The following is a 23,214-nucleotide window of genomic DNA, read 5'->3' as shown; positions in this document are numbered from 1 at the left end:
AATTATCTGTTAAAAAAACTTCTTGTTTTCCGTATTATAAAAGTACACATCCTTTTGAGACAAATTAGAACAACTTGGGAGCATACAAAGTAAGAAATTCTGGTATTTTCCACCCTCCATCCAATTTTTAGGATTATTTTAGAATGAGATGATAATATGCTTTCAATATAGAAACCTTTCAAAATCAATTTTAGTTTATTTGTTTCTTCTTTTTCCTCTAGCATATGGAAACACCCTGTGTCACTACTAAGAAATTCTGAGAGAGAACTGTCTAGGCTTCTGGAGCCTCAGGCACTTTTGTTTTTCAAGGCTCTTCCTTATAGCCTACCAATCAACTTCGAATGCCCCCACATCAAATACTATATATATATATATACACACACACACACATATATATATACACAAAAAAATGGAACTAATTTAATATTTTTCTCTGTAAAATATTTGGATTTTAAGTAACCTATTTAACCTATCAGCCATGATTTGCCAGTAATCATTCTGCATACTCAGCAGGATTTCTTGGGAAGTGAGAAAATGTAGTCTATAAGTTTTTAAAAATACATAATATTTGGGACTTCCCTGGTGGTCCAGTGGCTAGGAATCTGCACTCTGAATGCAAGGGACCAGATTCGATCCCTGGTCAGATTTGATCCCACATGCTGCAAGTAGGAGTTCCCATGCTGCAACTAAAGATCCTGCATGCCAAACTAAGACCTGATGTAGCCAAACAAACAAACAAACAAACAGAAAGTGTGGTATAAAAAGTGTGGTATGTTATTAGCTACTAAGTCATTTTGTGAGCACGGGGTTAATGTCAGAAGAAATAATTTTTATATCTAGGGACTTCCCTGATGACCCAATGGTTAAGACTCCATCCTTCCAACACAGAGGGCATGGGTACAATCCCTGGTTGGGGAACTAAGATCCCACATGCTGAGCAGCATAATCTTCGCACCTATTCTGAGTCAAAAAAAATCCTATGCTTGTTTTAAGCCTAGATTATGCACATCTGTCAGATCGTGTCTCAATGCTCTGTGGACAGTGTTAGGTAAACAGCCAAATTTCCCCCCTTCATTTTTCTCTTTTCTAGATTACTTGCTAACTAGCTTCTTCTGGAAACATTCTGTCTTCTGAGCACGATATGGGAATTTAGATTTCATTTTTGTCCAGATCAATACACTTGATTTAGTTAAGTTTTCATGGTGTTGTTGCAGAAAACGTGTTCTCTATGCACCCAGTACTGAATTGAATCTCAGAGGCAGAGTTTTGGATGAAGTAGAAAAGAATAGTTTTCTTGAATTTCCAGGCAAAGGGGAACATAGCAGGCTTCTGCTTCTGAAAACTCTGTGTTCCAACTTAGGAGGATTTAATGAGGAGTTTTGGCTCAGAGGGTAAAGCTGCCTGCAATGCAGGAGACCTGGGTTTGATCCCTGGGTCAGGAAGATCCCCTGGAGAAGGCAATGGCAACCCACTCCAGTACTCTTGCCTGGAAAATCCCATGGACAGAGAAGCCTGGTAGACTACAGTCCATGGGATCACAAAGAGTTGGACACTGAACGCTTCACTTTCACTTCATAGCAGTAGTTCAAGGGTGGAGTTGTTGACAAGATCAAGGTGTGTCCAGGCTCTGCACTTCTCTAATCTGGTCTCAGGTAATCTTCTTGATGAGCCTTTCTGCTTTCTTTAATCTGGCCTCAAGTTATCTTCTCTGACATAATCCATTTGTTGGGTTTCATTCTATAAAGAGCTTAAATACATTGTTATACCTTGTATTCCTTGAAGTGGAACCAGGACCCTGCCCCAAGGCTGCACTACTGTTTCTTGACTGCTCCTCCTTTGTCTCTACATCCACTCCCTTCCCTGATTAGCAACTGTTTGTACCTGCCCTTTCAGGGAAGTTCAGGAAACTGAAGCCTATTCCCTATAAACAAGAAACAGGGGGCACAGAACGGTTTCTAGTACCAGGAGTACCAGTAGGTCCTGCCTGGTTTCATTATTGAAAGGGTCAGTAATACCCACTCACTGTGACATAAAAAGTTATCTTTATTAAAATACATTTGAGTTTGTAAAATCTCTTATAGTCCTAAAAGCAGAACTAAGAACCAATTGTCATAAATTCCCTCCACTAGAGGCCATCCCTGGAGTCTACATTGTCACAAATTGATCCTATCTCCCATCTATTCTCCTGATGCACATTTATCTTTCCAAAATGCCATTTGTTTTTGAATAAATTCCCTTCTTATTCCCCTTCCCTAATTGAGAACTCATTTATTTTCCCATTAGTGTCATTCTCTTCCTCTTCTTCCCCTATAAAGATGTTATATAAGCCCTCCATGGATAAATTCTAACTGCCCTTGTGTCACATTTTTTCTGTGCACTCTCTATATACCTTAATGAAAATATGATGATTAAATGTTATCTTTTGTTACTCTGTCTTTTGTCAGTTGAATTCAAAAGACCCCAATCAAGAAAGTAGAGGAAAAGTTTTTGTTGTGGTGGTTTTTAAAATTGAAGTATAGTTGATTTACAATGTTGTGTTAATTTTTGCTGTATAGCAAAGTGATTCAGTTATGGATATAAGTATATATATATATTTAAATATTTTTCCCATTATGGTTTATCATAGGATATTAAATAAAGTTCCCTGTGCTATAGAGTAGGAAGGAACTTGCTGTTTATCAATTCTATATATAATAGCTTACATCGGCTAAACCCAATCTCCCACTCCATCCTTTCCCCACCATCCTCCCCTTTGGCAGCTGCAAGTCTGTTCTCTATGCCTCTGAGTCTGTTCCTGTTTTGCAGGTTCATTCATGTCATACATGAAGGATATCATATGGCATTTTTTACTTTCTCTTTCTGACTTCATTTAGTATGATAATCTCTAGATCCATTCATGTTGCTGTAAATGGCATTATTTTATTCTTTTTTAGGGCTGAGCAGTATTCCATTGCATATATATACCACATCTTCTTCATCCATTCATCTGTCTATGGACCATATAGGTTGCTTCCATGTCTTGGCTATTGTGAATAGTGCTGCTATGAACATAGGGATACATGCATCTTTTTGAACTAGAGTTTTGTCTGGATATATGTCCAAGAGTGGGGTTGCTGGATCATACGGTAATTCTATTCTTAGTTTTCTGAGGAGTTTCCATACTGTTTTCCATAGTGGCTGCAGTAACTAACATTCCCACCAATAGTGGAGGGCAGTTATACAGGAAAAGTTTTAACTCCTGGACACTTTATTGTATGAGTGTATTAAAATTTGTTTATTCCTTCATCAGTTGGGTTTTAGGGTTGTTTCATTTTTTGAACACTAATCTCCAGGGTTGTTTTTTTTTTTTTGCATGGCATAAGTTTTCAATTCTCCTCAGTTAGTACCTAGAATGGGATACCTATATTATATTCTATGTGTCTCTATAAGAAACTTCAAGACTGTTTTCCAAAATGGTTGTTTTGGGAGATGTTGGGCCAAAAGATACAAACCAAAGCTTGGGAGAAGGATTTATTACTTGCAGTAAGTAAGGAGAACACCTGGGGTTTTTTCCAATGCAGTGTCTCCACAAACAGCAAAATGGGAAACTTTTAAGCTAAGGGTACATGCATATTCTTGAAGGGGTTAGAGCAGAAGATTCCACATAGAATTGGGGCAAAGGTAAATAGAGTCCAAGCTTTAGCTGATAGAATTCAGAAGAGGTAAAAATCATCATTTCATCCTCCACCTGGGTAGGGGGATTAGTTCCCGAAGAACTCAAAGATACGTAACAGAGTGTTATGTATATTCCTCATTGCTTAGTTTCTAAGTCATGTTTGACTCTTTGTGACCCCATGGACTGTAGCACACCAGACTCCTCTATCCATGGAATTTTCCAGGCAAGAATACTGGAATGGGTTGCCATTTCCTTCTCCCGGGGATCTTCCTGATCCTGGGATTGAACCCACAGCTCCTGCATTGACAGGTGGATTCTTTACCACTCAGCGAACAGGGAACCCCAAGGGGCAGGAGCTAAAACTCTGTTTTATCTTTGAACTGTTGTTTCTTGACTGCTTTTCCTTTGTTCCTGCTTCCCCTAACTTCCCTTAAGATCACTGATTATTGAGGCGAGCATGGGGCCAGCTTAGATACAAAAAGCTTAGGCCAAATTGGTTTTTCTTATGTCAAGAAAACCACGCCTGGTTCTCTTTCTCTGAGGATCCCCGATCCTATCAGTTGTACCAGTTTTCATTTTCATTATCAGTAGATGAGAGTTCTAGTTGCTCAGTGTCCTCATCAGCACCCTTATTTTCAGTCATTCTAGTGGATAAAGTGATTATTTGAAGACAAATAAGGAAATGTCCATTGAAGAAACGTTTATTTATAAAACCAGCACTGTGTGTTAGCTTTGACTGGGTTGATACACTTTGTTGCAAGTTTAATTTTATTGACTGTGTCAAAAATAAGAACACAATTCCTTATCTCTTCAGGTCCTTGTTAGTCAGGTCAGAAACAGGAATAAAAGTATGTACAACAGTATACCTCTCATGGTACTCTGGACGCTTTTGCCTCTTTCTGGAAGGAAGGAGAAGACTGCCACAAGTTGTATTTTGAATCAAGTCCCATTTCCCCTAAATTGACAATTAGCTCTATAGGTTAAAATGTCAAAGCTGTGGCTGGAGTATTTTAAAAGCAATCGAGGAAAATAAGGGTTTCCTTTGCCAGGAGATTACTAATCTTAACCTTAAAATAGGGTCAAGAGTTAAGGAAATGTGGATCTGAAGAGTATTTTAACCTCAGATATATACTGTCTGTATGTCCATTGAACATAGTAGCTCATCAGGTCCAAAAACAGTAAAAGATGTTTTAGGTAAGGGTGAGCTACTGCCAGCGATTAGAGTTTAAGGCACACTGGAAGAGCACTGGGCCAGTTGGAAATCTGTGTCCCTGGGCCCAAGTTCTGGCTGTGACCTAACTAGATGAGCAAACCTGGACAAGTCAAATGCTTTCAGGCCTGTGTTTTCTTCTATAAAACAGAGCTTGGATCCCTAAGATTTCTTTCAGTTGTGACATTTTGTGGGCTGCATATGACATGGAGAATTCTGGGAAGAAGGACAATAGGGAAGGCCAGAGCAAAGAGATAGAATGCAGGGGAGGGGCAGGGCTGTACAGAGAGAGAGGTGTGGCTTATATGTAAAAAGGGGCAGGGAATTCCCTGGCTGTCCAGTGGTTAGGACTCCATGCTTTCACTGCTGAGAGCCTGGGTTCAGTCCCTGGTCCGGGAATTATGATCCTGCAAGCTGCATGGTGACAAAGCTAATAAAACAAACAACAACAGAAACAGGGGCAAATAGAGGGACACTTGAGGCCCAAACAGACTCTTAAATTCTACCTAGGAAAATCCAAGGAAAGACTGGTATGTGGAACTAGGAGTGTACTAGGAGTACCATATGCAGAAGAGCAGGAATGGAGATTTTCAACAGGAAGGCAGTACAGAGGAACCAGTGACCTAAGAGCATTTTTTAACCCATTCAACAAATAGCTATTGAAAGGAAATATTTTAGGGGGCAAAGAGGTAGGCCAGCATTCAGCATGAGGGAAGTCTGTGATGGGTGTTGAACTGGGGGTACAAGGGGCCCCACTGTGAGAGATTGTGACACCAAGCTGGGATCCTGTAAATTTAACAAACACATGTTGAGCAACTACCACATTATAGGCATTGGAGATAAGGACTAATTTCTTTGTTCTTTTGGACATTAAGTTCTGTTCCCAAAATCTTGGCCCCCTGTCCACCAGTGTTGAATAAAGAATATGGAGACAGAATTCAGAGGAAATAGGAAAATGACTCTATCTTTGCCTGGCACAGAGGAATACACAGCAGGCTAGCACCTCAAGAACTAAGCCCCTCTCCCCTGGGAAATAGGGAAAGGTTTTATACCCTCATGAAGGTCTTGTGTGTATGTATATATATATATATTTTTTTTTTCTTTCCTGCAAGTTTACAGCCAAAAGCTGGAGTCAGGCGGCTCAGCAACCTGATCTGGTAATCCCTGAAGTTATAGGTCAAGAACTTCTTCCTTTTGAGATACAGAATCCTACTAGAGAGTGTAGGGGGAGAAAAATGTCAGGTGCAGAGTATAATTTATGTGGAATCAGATAATAATTAGCTTTGTGAAGGACAAATCCAGCTTCAAGTGTTTGTCAGTAGTAACACCTAAAGAATAACCAAGATTATTTAACTCTTGCAGACATGTTTGGCTGGTATGTGCCAAATGCTGTCTACTCTTTTTTGTTTTTGCGGTGATAGTTTTAGTAAGGAAAGATAAACAATAAATGGTAAATAAATAAAATACATGGCATGTTTGTTAGCAATAAATGCTAATAGCAGGGAAGGACAGTAGGATTGGGTGCAAAGGGGAGGAGCTGTAATTCTAAAGATTGTGGCCGCTGAGAAAAAGCTGCCATCTGACCCAGGAGGGGAGGGAATGAGCTTGCACGGACAGAGAGGTACTGGATAGTCTTTTAGATAAAGAACAGCAAGTTCTAGTAGCCAGGGTTCAAGGAGGCCAGGGAGTTGAGGGGAAGAGGAGCAAGGGGAGAGTAGTGCAAAATGTCATGTGGGCTGCCTGAGACAGCAGGAGGAGAAGCAGGAGGAGCCCAGCTCCTTCCAGAGCTCCCTGGCTCCCCTCCTTCCCTTCTCTCAGCATTTTTAGATACTGTCATGGATAAGACTGTATTCTGATTACCAGAACCAGAACAAAAGTTTGGGGCTCAACTGGCAGCAAGGGTAGATGAAGTTGCTGTCAACAGTGCTAGACCTGGCCTTAAATCTGTCTTCAGACACCATTAATCTTTTTGTTGTTGTTGTTCTGGCTGTGCCACATGGCAAGTGACGTCTTAGTTCCCTGACCAGGTGTTGAACCTGTGGAATCTTAACCACTGGACTGCCAGGGAAGTCCCCAGACACCAACAGTCCTAAAGCCAGTGTGGCTCAAGGCCTACACTGGTGGGTTTCCCCACAGAGTGCAAAAGAAGCTGCAGAGAAGAAACAAGGGCTGCCAGGTATATTGAACTGAAAAAAATACATATATGATTGTTTTAGGAAATACCTGCATTAGATTCAAAATTTAACAGAATAAAAAGCATTTGAGGGATTTGCCTGGTGGTCCAGTGGTTAGAACTCTGGGATGGTTCAATTTCTGATCAGGGAGTTAAGATCCTATATACTGTGAGTCAGCCAAAAAAATTAAAACAAACAAAAAAACAACAGAACTCAGTCACAGTTCAAAGTCTTTTATTTTTTTTCTCAAAAGATCTTAAATTTTGGATACAGCAAAGTAAAATACAGCCTCTTGAAAAGCAATTAGTAATTAGTTTATAGAACCAGCTTCCCCCAAGGAGAGTTCCTATTAATTTATAAATTTGGCCTTAAATTTGACCTATGGCCTTCACGTCATGATGATTTGGGTCACTCTGAATATGACATCTCTGAAACAAGGACCTCTGCTAATTTTAAATGAATGCAGCTGCCTATTTGTCATTCATTTATTTGCATCACAATATGTTGGAATAAATGCCCAATTAATAAAACATTTCCAGTAAGCAGTCAGACTGAGGAAATGAAGGATATTTATCTAGTAAGTTTTAAAAAGAAATGTTTCATTTTTGTCTTTTTTGGACATGAAAAAGGGGAAAAAGTTTATATTTTTGCAGGCTGTGACAGAGGCCAGATTTGTTCCCAGGGTTACAGCATCTAAAAAATCCTGCAAGCATTATATGGATTAAAAAAAAATTTTTTTTTTTTTAAAGTGAATAAAGGTAGAAAAGTTTAGGGAATTCCCTGACCATCCAGTGGTTCAAACCTGGCACTTTCACTGCCAGGGGCCAGGTTCAATCCCTGGGTCTACAGGCCGCATGAAAGTGAAAGTGGTAGTCGTCACTTGTGTCCGGCTCTTTGCGACCCCAGGCTCCTCTGTCCATGGAATTCTCCAGGCAAGAATACTGGAGTGGGTTGCCATGCCCTCCTCTACGGGATCTTCCCAACCCAGGGATCGAATCCAGGTCTCCTGAATCACAGATTCTTTACCATTAGAGCTACCCGGGAAGCCGCATAGAGCGGCCAAAGAAAAAAGGAAAGAAAGAAAAAGTTTGCACCAGGCCTACAAAGGTTTTTTTTCTTCCTTTCCTTCCTTTAATTTTTTTCTCCCTACCCCAGCTCTTTTTTTTTTTCACCATTCCCTCCTGCATTTCTTTCTTTCTCTTTTGGGATCAATGAAAATGAATGCGTCTTAAGTTTGATTCATGGGGGGATTTTGCATTTGAACAGCAAGGAGATCAAACCAGTCAATCCTAAAGGAAATCAACCCTGCATATTCATTGGAAGGACTGATGCTGTAGCTGAAGTGCCAATACTGTATCCATCTGATTCAAAGAGTTGACTCATTAGAAAAGACCCTTATGCTGGGAAAAATTGAAGGCAACAGAAGGGGGTGACAGAGAATGAAATGGCTGGAGCATCATCTACTCAATGGACTTGAGTTTGAGCAAACTCGGGAGATAGTGGAGGACAGGGAGGGAAGCCTGGCATTCTGCAGTCCATGGGGTCACAAAGATTTGGACACCACTGAACGACTGAACAACAAATCAAAACCTTTAGTAGTTAAGCATGGAGGACCTTTATTCCATTTTTCATTTGACCCTGTACGTTATTTAATAATGTACTGTCAACAATTAGACAGGGCTCCTAAGGAGTAGACCAGGAACATAGAGTGTGGCAGCTCTCTCATAAAAAAGTAAAGGAACTTGAAAGAGAAGGAACTGGGTAAACTGAGTAGGAGGTAGGTCTCAGGTGTTTTTTGAGCTTGCTGTTTTTACTGTGTATAATGTTCCTTCCCCTATTTCCCACCTGTTGAAATTTTCCCACTTCTCAAGACCAGATCAGATAATCCATCTACTGTGACTGTTTCTAGATCCTATTAGAAACTAGCTAAAGCGTCTGCCTACAGAGTGGGAGACTTGGGTTCAATCCCTGGGTCAGGAAGATCCTCTGGAGAAGGAAATGGCAACCCACTCCAGTACTCTTGCCTGGAAAATCCCACGGACAGAGGAGCGTAGTAGGCTACAGTCCATGGGGTCGCAAAGAGTCGGATACGACTGAGCGACTTCACTTCGCTTCCTCCTCTAAACCCCCAAAGCACTTGTTGCTACCTCTTTTATACTATTAGTGATAGTCCAACTTATCTTTATCTGGGTAGTCAGGGCCTTGAATGCCATACTAAGGAGTTTAAGAGAGTCATTACATTTCAGAGGATAGCTGTGAATTACAATACTTAGGCATTTCTGAGGCAAAAAGAAATTTTTTTTCTCTTTCTCCCTCCCTCCCTCTTTCTAGCCTATTACTGTGTGCCAAGTAGCAGGCTTGGTTACTCCACTTTATAAACATGGACGCAGGTTACTCTCCAAAACTGGCTCAGGAAACAGCCTTGAAGTCCTCACCACCCTCGTTACCCTCTGTAATCTGAGGGTAACTGCTACACTGAAATGGTGCTTTGAAGACTGAATGACTTGATACCTTCCACGTCTAGGGACTTGTCCCGTCTGTCCTCATTCTCACAATTTTGAATCCACTTCGTTCCTGAAATACTTTGTTTTCACAACTTAACTGCGTTTTTGTTATTGTTCTTTTTGTTTTTTGTTGTTTTCCTGGCTTATAGCTTAAAATTTGGAAAGCTTTTTTTTTGTTGTTAATGTTGACTCAAAACGAAGCTTAATTAGTTAAGGGTGGCTATGGGTGGAGATCAGAAGAGATTCTGAAAGGTATTTTTCAAGCATTTTAGACTTGAAAGGGAGGTGACAAAGCCTGTAAGAGCGCTCCTTTTAAGAGTGCTAGTCTCTCGCGTGCATTCCAGGGCTGGGGGATAACTTTTCTGTTGTTAGTTTATGAAGGAAATCAACAAAGGTAGCGGGGTTGGCTTCTTTTCTGACCTCAGAGCCCGAGTTCGAGACACTGGGGAAACTAGGTGCTGCTACGTCTGGGCGCTCCCCCATCCAAAGACCGGGCCCCCAACAGACTCCTTCGCCCAGGGGCGGGGCGCGCTAGGCGACTACGCGCGAGGGCAGCGGAGGGGGCGTGTCCGGCGGGCGCGCGCGGGCGGTGAGGGGGCGTGTCCCGGGAGTGGCGGCGGCGGCGCGGGTCGGGTGCGCGGCGCAGCCTCCTGTGTTGGAATGTGCGGCTCCCGCGAGCGCAGGGCGCAGAAGCAGAGTAAGCGCCGCCGAGGCCTGGGGTCCCAGAGCCCGCTGTGGGTGGCGGCGGCGGCGGCGGCCCGGACCGCAGGGCGAGAGCCAGCGGCCTGAACACTCTGCAGCCCCACTGGGTCTTCGCGGGCCTCGACGAGCCCAGCGTCCAACTTTTCCACCGTCACCCTCCCCTCCCCCGAAACTCCTGCAACAAAGAAAAGTAGTCCGTGAAGGAGCGGCGACGCGGGTCGTCGCCCCTCCTCGCCCAGAAAGGCCGGTAAGCGCGGCGCGATCTGAGACACGGTTGGGTGGGGGCGGCGGGCCGGCCGGGCGGCCGTGGCCGCGAGAAGGGGAGGGCGCGGAAGGACGCGGAGCGAGGCGCTGTCCAGGGCTGATTTGCAGATACTGTGGCTCGGGCGGCGGCGACGACCGCCGCGTCGGGCGGGGGCGGGCGGCCGGGCGGGATCGGGTTACATCGTCGCCGCCGGGGGGCTGGGCCGGGGGCGTCGGTGGAGAGCGGCGCGGCGCCAGGACCCCCTCCCCAGTCGAGGCCGGGCCGCCGCGTCCGAGCGGGCGCAGGAGCGGGGATGTCTTGTCCTGAGGCCGGGAGCGGAGCTGCTTGGGGCCCTAGTCCTGAAACTGACTTCCTCTCGTGCTCCTTCTGCTCCGAGTCCCGCCGCAGCCCCTCGCCTGCCGGCGGCCCTCGCGTCTTCCTCCCTCCCCGGCCTCTCCCTTTCGCCGGAAGGCGCCGTTGAGTGCGGCCGGGCGGGTTGAGTCAGCCCGGGACCCGGGCGGTTCCGCCAATGGGGCTGGACAGCGATTTCTGCGCTCGGGCGGCCAGGCCGCCGAGGCCCTGCGTGCGGGGTCGTCTGGCCGCCGGAGTCGGCGGGGCCGGGGCGCGAGTCCCGCGGGGCGCCGTGGGGGAGTGAGCCTCAGACTTCCGGGGCGCAGGGGGCCCCCTCTGGCCCTCGGGGCCCGGCGCCTCGGGAGGGCGCCCGCGGAGGCTCCCGGCCCCCTGCGGAGGGCGAGCCCTGGGCGGGCGAGGAGCGGAGACGACGACGACGCGGCAACTTTCCTCACTCTTCCCGGACTGGGGCGCGCGGGCCGGGAGGGGGCAGCCTGGACTGGGAAGACTCGGTCTGGCCCAACGGCGCCCCGAGTTTGCTCGTCTCGCCGTCTTCAGTGGTGGGGAGCCCAGGAGACGCTTCAGGACGACTTGGTGTGTCGATGGTGCAGTGAGCGGGCCGAGGCGAGGGGAAGCGAGGGCGCCGGAATTTGCGAAGAGCTGCTTTGTGTTTGGTACGTATTTTGAGAAAATGGCCGAATGCCTATTTCAGTCAGGAATGCCGCGGCCGAGGCCGGCGCTGGTGAAGGCAGCACGTAGGATCCGAGTGGCACGTTGGGCTTTCGGGCTGTGCGCGGACGGCCTTCCTGAGCAACGTTGAAATGCCTGTAGGAATGGTAGTTAGGGTTTGGGGAGAATTAGGAATTACGAGTCACCTGGGCTGTTTCGTTAAGGCCTTGGACAGCCTTTGCTGTGTGATGGCATTTGATTCCGACTTTCGTTGGTACCTATGACTCAACGAGTTTGTGTTTATCCGCTTGGGTTAAACTGATTACTTTTGGTATTTTGGGTGTAAAATTTTTTGAGCCCTTGCCACTTTGCTTTTTCTAATTCGCAAGAGAACATCTAATTTGAGAATTAACACCTTTTAGGTTGGAAAGTAATGAGGTTAAGACACTTTATTGAAAAGCCCAACGTTTTTTCAAAGAGATTTTATTATGGCTCCTCTAGGCCGTTGAGTCAGATCAAACACAAGGCAAGAAAGTTGCTGATTTGAAGATGAGTTATTCAGTTAATGGGTATTTGAAAGCTCTTGTGTTTTCATTTATGTATATTTAAATACACTAAACTTCCCTTTCACAGGAAAAAAGATATTTAATTTTTGTTTACTTTTAAACAGATCATCAAGAAAAGAAACTTAAGTAATACTTTAATGGTATTATGTACTTTTTCAAAGTACATTGGACCCTTAAACAACAGGAATTTGAACTGCATGGGTTCACTTATATGGATTTTTTTCAACAAATATATTGGAAAATTTCTCATAGATCTGCAACATTTTGCAGAAGTCTACAGATGATACACATAGCCTAGAAATATGGAAAATTTAGAAAAAGGTACATCATGAATGTATCAAGTATACATAGATAATGTATTTTATCATTGACTACTGTAAAATGTATACAAATCTAATAAAAGTTACCAAAAATTACAGACCACCATGGCACCATTCCTGTCCAGAGAGATGTAAACAAATGTAAAGATCAATCATTCACCCATAACTGCATATTAACTGTGGTCCATACTGTGGGTCTGTAATCATTTCATAGCTACCTCTTGTTGCTATTTTGGTGAGCCTCAAGTGTTTGGAGGTATCCACTTAAAACGTCTTGTAAGTCTAATCATATCTGGGTGAGCAGTTCTCTCCAGTAAATTGTGCTTGCAGAAAAAAAGCCACCTCTCCCATTTCCTGAGTGTTTTTCATTGTGTTTAGTGGGATACCAGAAACCTTGAATGACTCCATGGGACCCATATAAAGTGCCACTGGTGATGCTGGAAATGCTCCCAAGCAGTAAAGTCATGGCATTGGAAGAAAAAGTTAAATTGCTTGATATTGACCATATCAAGTTCTGCAGTTTCCATTACCCACCACTTCAAGATCAGTGAATCTAGTGTAAGGGTTATTGCCAAAAAAAAAAAAAAAAAAAAAGGAAATTTGGAGACTGTCTCTGCATTTTTGCCAGCAGACATGAAAGCCTTACACTTTTTGTAATATGCCTTCTGTCTGATATTAAAAATGCCTTTTTGGGAATTCCCTAGTTGTCCAATGGTTGGGACACCGTGCTTTCACTGCTTGAGGGTTCAGGTTTAATACCTGGTTGGGAAACTAAGATACCACAAGCCACGAAGCTGTGTGATGTAACCTTAAAAAAAAAAAAAAAAAAGAATTTTTCATGTGGGTATAGTTATGAAAGGCATACCTATAGAGTAAATTGATTTGAGAAAAAGTGAAGTTATTGTATGACAATTTAAAGCAAAAGGAAAATGAAGTTTCTAAATCTGGAGACTTTAATGCTGGCAGAGAATGGTTTGGTAATTTTAGAAAGAGTTTTGACTGAAAAAATGTCAAGATAGCAGAACCAGCTTTGAGTTCCCAGATGCTGTTAACAAAATTATTGAAGAGAAAGGCTGTCTGCCTAAACAGGTTTTTAATACAGAGTAATGTGCCCTAGTCTGGAAAAAGTTGGCAAAAAGCTCATTCATTACTAAAGAAGAGAAGTGAGCATTAATTTGGATTTAAGGCTGGTTGAAGACTAACTTGTTTTGTACAAATTGAGTTTTTGATCAGGACTGTTCTTATCTATAAAGCTGCCAAGCCCACTTTTTTTTTTTAATGGAATTGTTTTTCTTTCATTCTTTGTCTTCCTTTCTTTTTTTGGCTTGCACGATCTCAGTTCCCCGACCTGGGACTGAACCTTGGCCACTGCAGTGAAAGCCCAGAACCCTAACCATTAAGCCACCAGGGAACTTCATAAGCTCACTATCCTTAAAGATAAACACCAGTTACTATTCTTTTGGTTGTATAATAAGAAGGCCAGGGCAATGAGAATACTTAACTAAATTGGTTCCATTGATGCTTTATCCCTGATTATGAAGTACTTCGCAGTAAGGGGACTGCATTTTAAGATTCTTTGGTATTGGACAGTAACCCTGGCCACCTTAACCCCATGAGTTCAACATTGAAGGTGTCAAATGGTATTCATGCGTGTGTGCTAAGTTGCTTCAGTTGTGTCCCACTCTTTGCGACCCACTCTTTGCGACCCTATGGACTGCAGTCTGTCAGGCTCTTCTGTCCATGGGATTCTCCAGGTAGAATACTGGACTGGTTTGCCATTTCCTCCTCCAGGGGATCTTTCCGACCCAGGGATTGAACCGAGGTCTCTTACATCTACATTGGCAGGCAGGTTCTTTACCACTAGCACCACCTGGGAAGTCTGTCAAAGTGGTTCCCAAACACAGTGTCTTTTAATAAAGCCTATATTAAGGTATCTTAAGGACCTTGAAGTGTCATTACACACGGTACTCCATAGAAAGGATTGTCAGTGCTGTGGAAGACAACCCTGATAGAACATCGTGAAAGTCTAGAAGGACCATACTGTTGAAGATGTTATCATTGTGATAGCAAAAACTATGAAGGCCATCAAGCCTAATACAAATTTCTGCTAGAAGAGACTGTCCACGTCTTGTGCATGAATTCACAGGATTTACCACAGCCAATCAAGGAAGTCATGAAAGAGATAGTGGATACTGGAAAAAGGTGGATGAAAGGCTTCATGATACAAAATTTGGGAATATTCAAGAGTTAATAGATAGCATACCAGAGTAATTAATGGAAGTTAATTTGGAGGTGAGTCCTTTAGAACCAGTGCAAGACTATAAGGAAAAAGACATGGAAGAAGCAGCGCCAGAAAACAAATTGACGTTAGACAGTCTGGCAGCAAGGTTCCTTTTGTTGAAGATTGCTTTTGACTTCTTTTACAGCTTGGCCCCTTGTATGATACAGACACTAAAACTAAAGCCCTTGGTAGAAGGATTAGTACCAAATTGAAACATTTTTAGAGAAGTAGAAAAGGAAAATTTGGACAGAAATTTAAGATATCTTTCTCTCAAGTTTCGCCTCTTTCCACTTCCTCCACCTCTTCTCTCTCTGCACCTCCTTCTGCCTTCTCTTACACTTCCTCTGCCTCTTCTGACTGCCACTCCTGACTCAGCAAGAGCAACCCTTCCTCCCCCAACCCCCCTACTCAACAGAAGACAGGAGGATGAAGACCTTGATGATGATCCACTTCTCTGCTTAATAAATGTTAATCACACCGTTCAGTTAATAAACTTATCTGTCATGTATGTGTGTAAGTGTCTTGTAAAAAATCTAGTAATTGTACACCAAGAGCTGGAAGACATTGTGTCATCACCATTGTTACCTAAGAATTCATTGTGTGCAAGACTTGAGAAAGGTATTAGTTTTTCTACTGTTGTATAATTTTGCTTTTGAATAATTACATTACCTGGAACTTCCTTGGTGGTCTAGTTGTTAAGAATTCATGTTCTGCTGTTGCTGCTAAGTCGCTTCAGTCGTGTCCGACTCTGTGCGACCCCATAGATGGCAACCCACCAGGCTCCCCCGTCCCTGGGATTCTCCAGGCAAGAACACGAGTGGGTTGCCATTTCCTTCTCCAGTGCATGAAAGTGAAAAGTGAAAGTGAAGTCGCTCAGTCGTGTCCGCCTCTTTGCGACCCCATGGACTGCAGCCCACCAGGCTCTTCAGTCCATGGGATTTTCCAGGCAAGAGTACTGGAGTGGGGTGCCATCGCAGGGGATATAAGTTCAGTCCCTGGTCTGGGAGGATCCTACCCACATGTCGAGCAGCAATTAAGCCTATGGGCTGGAACTACTAAAGCCTGGACTCTAGAGCCCCAGCACTGCAACAAGAGAAGCCACTGCAACTACAGAGCAGCCTCTGCTTGTCGAAACTAGAGAAAGCCAACACACTGCAACGAAGACTCAGTACAGCCGAAAATAAATTTTCAGTCCAGTTCAGTCGCTCAGTCATGTCCAACTCTTTGTGACCCCATGGACTGTAGCATGCCAGGCTTCCCTGTCCATCACCAACTCCCGGAGCTTACTCAAACCCATATCCATAGAATCGGTGATGCCATCCGACCGTCTCATCCTGTATCGTCCCCTTCTCCTACTGCTTTCAATCCTTCCCAGCCTCAGGGTCTTTTCCAGTGAGTCAGTTCACATCAGGTGGCCAAAGGATTGGAGTTTCAGCTTCAGTGTCAGTCTTTCCAATGAATATTCAGGACTGATTTCCTTTAGGATTGACTGGTTAGATCTCCTTGCAATCCAAGGGACTCTCAAGAGTCTTCTCCAACACAACAGTTCAAAAGCATCAATTCTTCGACACTTAGCTTTCTTTATAGTCCAGCTCTCACATCCATACATGATCACTGGAAAAACCATAGCCTTGACTAGAGGGACCTTTGTTGGCAAAGTAATGTCTCTGCTTTTTAATACGCTATCTAGGTTGGTTATAGCTTTTCTTCCAAGGAGTAAGCGTCTTTTAATTTCATGACTGCAGTCACCATCTGCAGTGATTTTGGAGCCCCCAAAAATAAAGTCTGTCATTGTTTCCCCATCTATTTGCCATGAAGTGATGGGGCCAGATGCCATGATCTTAGTTTTCTGAATGTTGAGCTTTAAGCCAATTTTTTCACTCTGCTGTCTCACTTTCATCAAGAGGCTCTTCAGTTCTTCACTTTGTGCCATAAGGGTGGTGTCATCTGCATATCTGAGGTTATTGATATTTCTCCCGGCAATCTTGATTCCAGCTTGTGGTTCATCCAGCTTGGCATTTCTCATGATGTACTCTGCATGTAAGTTAAATAAGCAGGGTGACATTATACAGCCTTGATGTGTTCCTTTCCCTATTTGGAACCAGTCTGTTGTTCCATGTCCAGTTCCGACTGTTGCTTCCTGACCTGCATACAGATTTCTCAGGTGGTCTGGTATTCCCATCTCTTTCAGAATTTTCCACAATTTGTTGTGATCCACACAATCAAAGGCTTTGGCATAGTCAATAAAGCAGAAGTAGATGTTTTTCTGGAACTTTGCTTTTTCGATGATCCAGCGGATGTTGGCAATTTGATCTCTGGTTCCTCTGCCTTTTCGAAATCCAGCTTGAACATCTGGAAGTTCACGGTTCATGTACTGTTGAAGCCTGGCTTGGAGAATTTTGAACATTACTTTGCTAGTGTGTGAGATGAGTGCAATTGTGCAGTAGTTTGAGCATTCTTTGGTATTGCCTTTCTTTTGGATTGGAATGAAAACTGACCTTTTCCAGTCCTGTGGCCACTGCTGAGTTTTCTAAATTTGCTGGCATATTGAGTGCAGCACTTTCAGAGCATCATCTTTTAGGATTTGAAATAGCTCAACTGGAATTCCATCACCACTAGCTTTGTTGGTAGTGATGCTTCCTAATAAGGCCTGCTTGATTTCGCACTCCAGGATTCATTCAAGGTGAGTGATCACATCATCGTTATTATCTGGGTCATGAAGATCTTTTTTGTATAGTTCTTCTGTGTATTCTTGCCACCTCTTAATATCTTCTGCTTCTGTTAGGTCCATACCATTTCTGTCCTTTATTGTGCCCATCTTTGCTTGAAATGTTCCCTTGGTATCTAATTTTCTTGAAGAGATCTCTAGATCCTCCCATTCTATTGTTTTCCTCTATTTCTTTGCACTGATCACTGAAGAAGGCTTTCTTATCTCTCCTTGCTGTCTTTGGAACTCTGCATTCAAATGGATATGTTTCCTTTTCTCCTTTGCCTTTGGCATCTTTTCTTTCCTCAGCTATTTGTAAGGCCTCCTCAGACAACCATTTTTGCCTTTTTGCATTTCCTTTTCTTAGGGATAGTCTTGATCACTGCTTCCTGTACAATGTTAGGAACCTCTGTCCATAGTTCTTCAGGCACTCTGTGTATCAGATCTAATCCCTTGAGTCTATTTTTCACTTCCACTGTATAATCATAAGGGATTTGATTTAGGTCATACCTGAATGGTCTAGTGGTTTTCCCTACTTTCTTCAATTTAAGTCTGAATTTGGCAATAAGGAGTTCATGATCTAAGCCATAGTCAGCTCCCAGTCTTGTTTTTGCTGACTGTATAAAGCTTCTCCATCTTTGGTTGCAAAGAATATAATCAGTCTGATTTTGGTGTTGGCCATCTAATGATGTCCATGTGTAGATTCTTCTCTTGTGTTGTTGGAAGAGGGTGTTTGCTATGACCAGTGTGTTCTCTTGGCAAAACTCTGTTAGCCTTTGACCTGCTTCGTTTTATACACCAAGGCCAAATTTACCTGTTACTCCAGGTATCTCTTGACTTGTAACTTTTGTATTCCAGTCCCCTATAATGAAAAGGACATCTTTTTTGTGTGTTAGTTCTAGAAGGTCTTGTAGGTCTTCATAGAAAAATAAATTAAAAAAAATATATAATAATTACATTACTATATGCTTTTTGAGAAACAGCATATCAGCCCATCATACATATATGCAGTTAAAAAAAAAACTATTTCAAATACTATGTTATGAAAATGCCTTACACTATATGCCATAAAAATTTTTATGACTCATTTATTTGCATATCGGCTTGGCGACTGCGAAGCAGTCCTATCGATCGCAGTAGATTTCAGTAAAGCAGTCATATCGTTGCTTCAATGTTATCAGTGCTTTGTTATAACTGTAAATGAGTATGAATTTCTTTTTCACAATATCTTTTCTATTTTGATGACTAGTGTTAGTAATATGTATAATATCTGCAGTATTTTGTATCATACAGTATTGGTAAAAGTATTACAGGTGTAATTCATCTTGTATACAGGGAATGTAAACTGACTGTATTTATAAATACAGTACTGGAAATGTAGTCCTTATGATTTTCTTAGCTTTTTCATGTATCTATTATAAAAATGCATGTGACATGCAAAATACATGTTTACTGACTTATCCTTAAGGCTTCTGGTTAACAGTAGATTATTGGTACTCTTGGTTTTTGTGGAGCCAAAAAGATGAGATTTTTAACCTCACTGGGGGTTGGTGCCTCTAACCCATTTGTACAAAGGTCAATTTAATTTTAATTAGCACTGAAAATGAAGGTTACTTACATTTTTCCACCAGAAACAGTAAAAGTGCTTAAGGGAAGGCACACCGTTGGTAGATTTGGTTGATGGATGAGTTGTGTCAAACATTTGATAGAATTTCTTGTAGGGGTTACAGAAAATTTTTTGATGACTGCAGTAAAGAGGGTTTAGACTTACAAAATGATTTTAAAGACTGACTTTCAGTAGTTAATGAAGCTGATTGAGTTTAAAGATGATGTGGGAAAATGTATTGTTTTAAGTTACAAAGAACTACAGTGATATTTTGTTTTAGACTGGTAAACGTTGTGCTTAAACTGGTGCTTTTGTGTGTTTTGTTTTGTTTTGTTTTGAATGCAGAGCACAGATATGGCCACCCAGGTAATGGGGCAGTCTTCCGGAGGAGGAGGGCTGTTCACCGGCAGTGGCACCATGGGCATGTCCTTGCCAAACGACATGTATGACTTGCCTGATCTCTCTCGAGCTGAACTGGCTGCGCCTCAGCTCATCATGTTGGCAAACGTGGCCTTAACTGGGGAAGTAAATGGCGGCTGCTGTGATTACCTGGTTGGCGAAGAAAGGCAGATGGCAGAATTGATGCCTGTTGGGGATAGCAACTTCTCAGATAGTGATGGAGAAGGACTTGAGGAGTCTCCTGAGGTGAAAGGCGAACCCAGTGGGCTGGAGAACATGGAACTGGAAAGTTTGGAACTCAATGTTGTGCAGCCACGGCCTGTGTTTGAGGTAGCAGCTGCCTCAGAAACGTACAGCTCAAATAAAGACGTTCCTCAGGAAACACCCGTAGCAGAGGACAAGTGCAAGAACTTGAAGACCAAACCCTTCCGCTGTAAACCATGCCAGTATGAAGCAGAATCTGAAGAGCAGTTTGTGCATCACATCCGAGTTCACAGCGCCAAGAAATTTTTTGTGGAGGAAAGTGCCGAGAAGCAAGCAAAAGCCAGGGAATCCGGCTCTTCTACTGGGGAAGAGGGCGATTTCTCCAAGGGCCCCATCCGCTGTGACCGCTGTGGCTACAATACCAATCGCTATGATCACTATACTGCTCACCTGAAACATCACACCCGAGCCGGGGACAATGAGCGAGTCTACAAGTGTATCATATGCACGTACACCACAGTGAGTGAATATCACTGGAGGAAACACCTGAGAAACCATTTTCCAAGGAAAGTTTACACATGTGGAAAATGCAACTATTTTTCAGACAGAAAAAACAATTATGTTCAGCATGTTCGAACTCATACAGGTAAGAGTACCTTTCTCACTTATTAAGTGTACTGTACCCCCCAAAATGAAACAGTCTTAAAGATGTGAAGAATTTCAAACATCTCAGAAGTAAAGAGAATTAAAGATGGGTAAATCTCATCTCGGAAGTAAATTACATCTCAAAAGTAAAAAGTAAAGATGAGTACCCACAGGTACGAATCACCTATACCCAACAGTTATTGGTCGTTAATATTTTATCACATTTGACAATTCATGTTTTAAAATAACAGCTTTATTGAGATATACTCCACTTCCACACAGTTCATCCATTTAATGTTAGAATGTGTTGGCTTTAGTATGTTTGCAGAATTGTGCAGCCCGTACCACAGTCAATTTTAGCACATCTTCACCCCAAAAGGAAGCACCTCTCAGTGGTTGCTCCCCATTTTCCCCAATACCCCTTGCTGCTGCTGCTGCTGCTAAGTCACTTCAGTCGTGTCTGACTCTGTGTGACCCCATAGACGGCAGCCACCAGGCTCCCCCATCCCTGGGATTCTCCAGGCAAGAACACTGGAGTGGGTTGCCATTTCCTTCTCCAATGCAGGAAAGTGAAAAGTGAAAGTGAAGTCACTCAGTCGTGTCTGACTCTTCACGACCCCATGGACTGCAGCCTACCAGGCTCCTCCGTCCATGGGATTTTCCAGGCAAGAGTACTGGAGTGGGGTGCCATTGCCTTCTCCGACCAATACCCCTTATTTATTCACTTGTAAATTGACTTTCAAATCTTTGTAATTAACGGGTCTTATTTTTTGAAAGCAATGTTTATAATATTGATAGTTGCAGTACATTTTCCTGGTAAGAATTGGTACCTTTGAGGACCGATTGCTGGTCTGAATAATAAGGATAGGGTAACCTAGTACTCTGCTTCTCATATCAGTAGTGAGAAGGGCTGTGGAATGCTGTTTGCATCAGATCCCATTTGCAGTGGTTGTCACTCTGCAGCACTGAACCCTAAAGTGAGTCCTAGTGAGGAGAGGAATTGATGTTGAAGTGGTAGACGTAAACAAGAAGACTTGCAGATGAAATTCCATTACAAGAAACACACGTGTAGCAAGATTTCTAAACTCCAACAGATGGCTTCTGTGTAATTTAAAGCTTAAAATCTAGTTATATAAAAGAATTTGAAATCTCTTTGGAATTTGTTATAATCTGTGATTGTCTCTAGGCTTTGCAATCATTTTATCTCAAAAGTAAAAAAGTTTCAAAATTACATGGCATAGGAAATGAGAGTAACTGGAGAATCCTACACCATTAATCACTTAAGAGTTTTAATTAAACAAACTGTTAGACTAAGGTTAGACTAAACTAACCTCACTTGCAGTATCATAAAACAAATCCCAGATACCATATACACTTTAGCCATAAGTACTTCATGTTCCTTTAACAGTCCTGTGAAAACTGGGGCCTAATTTATCATAGAATGGGCCATAATCTGTAGAGCTTTTAGGTAATCAGTGTGATATACGATGAAGTACATGACTTTTACATGTACATGTTTATGAATTTTTAAAAATTGAGGTATTATTGACAATGATGAATTTTTACAAATGTATATACTTAAAACCACCATGCAAGTCATCATAAAAAATAATACCAGTGTCTTTATCTTATTAAATTTTTTTGGGGTGTCAGTTATATTTTTGATACTTTCAAAATTGATGAGTCACTGAACAATTTAAAGATTTTCCCCAAACTCTTAAAATGTTTGAACAAAAAATTTAAATTAGTTGATTTAAGAGATTTTCAGAGTTAAGGAAAATGTAAAGAACTGGAAAAATTTCAGTTTGGTATATATTTCCAATTTCTTATGTATACTTTAACAAAAAATAAAACATAGGATCTCTACTTTTTGCCATTTCTTCTTTTTTTCTTATGGTGGTTTATTTTCATTTAATTACAATCTAGGCAACTAATTTTAATGGCTGTTTTTATATATTTCATCATTACTTAATATTTTTTCTACATTAATTTAAAGTTGATATTTCCACAATTAAGGTTATGACTTACACAGCTAACTCTGGTTGTATGTATCTCATTTCACATTTAGTGTTAAACTTATTTGATAATACTTTTTAAAAGCTCCCTCATTGCTTGTATTACCTTATTTGTGGTTTAAAAAAAATTTTTTTTGTAAGCAGTTTGTTGGTGCATAAATAGAAGGTTATTATTTTGATTATTTAAAATTTGAGAGTATCAGTGGTATAAAAGGCATGGTTCTAAAAATTGTATTTATGGAAAAATTAATTCATCGAGTGCTGAAGAGCAGAGATAAATGATCATCAGCAGGAATCCATTATTTCTTATCTCTCACTTAGGTAGCCAACTTTTCAGGTTCACTTACCAAGTCTGGTATGTTTCTTTATTGAGTGCTCAGGGTTAGGTGCTTTCTTCTACTCTGCTGCTGCTGCTGCTAAGTCGCTTCAGTTGTGTCCGACTCTGTGCGACTCCATAGACGGCAGCCCACCAGGCTCCCCCGTCCCTGGGATTCTCCAGGCAAGAATACTGGAGTGAGCTGCCATTTCCTTCTCCAGTGCATGAAAGTGAAAAGGGAAAGTGAAGTCGCTCAGTCATGTCTGACTCTTAGCGACCCCATGGACTGCAGCCTATCAGGCTCCTCCGCCCATGGGATTTTCCAGGCAAGAGTACTGGAGTGGGGTAATCGTCAGAAAAATATGCTAAGGAAAACAGGTAAGTGTTCATTGAAAGCCTAAAGTATTGTACCCAGGGTCACATACAGCTAAGATTCAAAGTTCTATATCTTTTTTATAGATAATTATTATGGTAGGGGGCTGAGGATTTTCATTTGAGTCTTCAGTAGATTTTTCATTTTGTGGTTTTGCTATCTTAACCAGTTCACAAATTCTACTTTGAAAGATGACATTTTTGCCTATACGTGTGAGTGAAAAATTACTAGTGCTTCTAGAGTATTTATGCTTGTTTTGGTGAGTGGCACAGA

At 42.3% G+C, this 23,214-nt stretch overlaps 1 protein-coding gene across 4 annotated transcripts in view; it reads left to right on the top strand.

Moving 5' to 3' along the window:
* LOC147370625 (RE1-silencing transcription factor-like) overlaps window positions 1–23,214 on the top strand; it is a 113,359-nt gene that overhangs the window by 78,989 nt on the left and 11,156 nt on the right. The window contains exons 1-2 of one of the 4 annotated variants that reach the window (XM_086405600.1): window positions 10,135–11,514; window positions 19,335–20,238. In XM_086405600.1, the coding sequence (XP_086261726.1) occupies window positions 19,344–20,238 (895 nt within the window). In that variant the 5' untranslated portion in view covers window positions 10,135–11,514; window positions 19,335–19,343. Of the gene's footprint in view, window positions 1–10,134; window positions 11,515–19,328; window positions 20,239–23,214 lie in introns of those variants that run through there. The other 3 variants (XM_086405601.1, XM_086405598.1, XM_086405599.1) reach the window with 3 other exon arrangements.

This window comes from Bos grunniens, chromosome 6 (assembly GCF_055505025.1).
Source record: "Bos grunniens cultivar Pamir isolate PY7600 chromosome 6, Bosgru_T2T1.0, whole genome shotgun sequence".
Classification (NCBI taxonomy): domain Eukaryota; kingdom Metazoa; phylum Chordata; class Mammalia; order Artiodactyla; family Bovidae; genus Bos; species Bos grunniens.
Note: the sequence above shows the minus strand (reverse complement) of the source record. Positions and strands in the feature narration are given on the sequence as shown.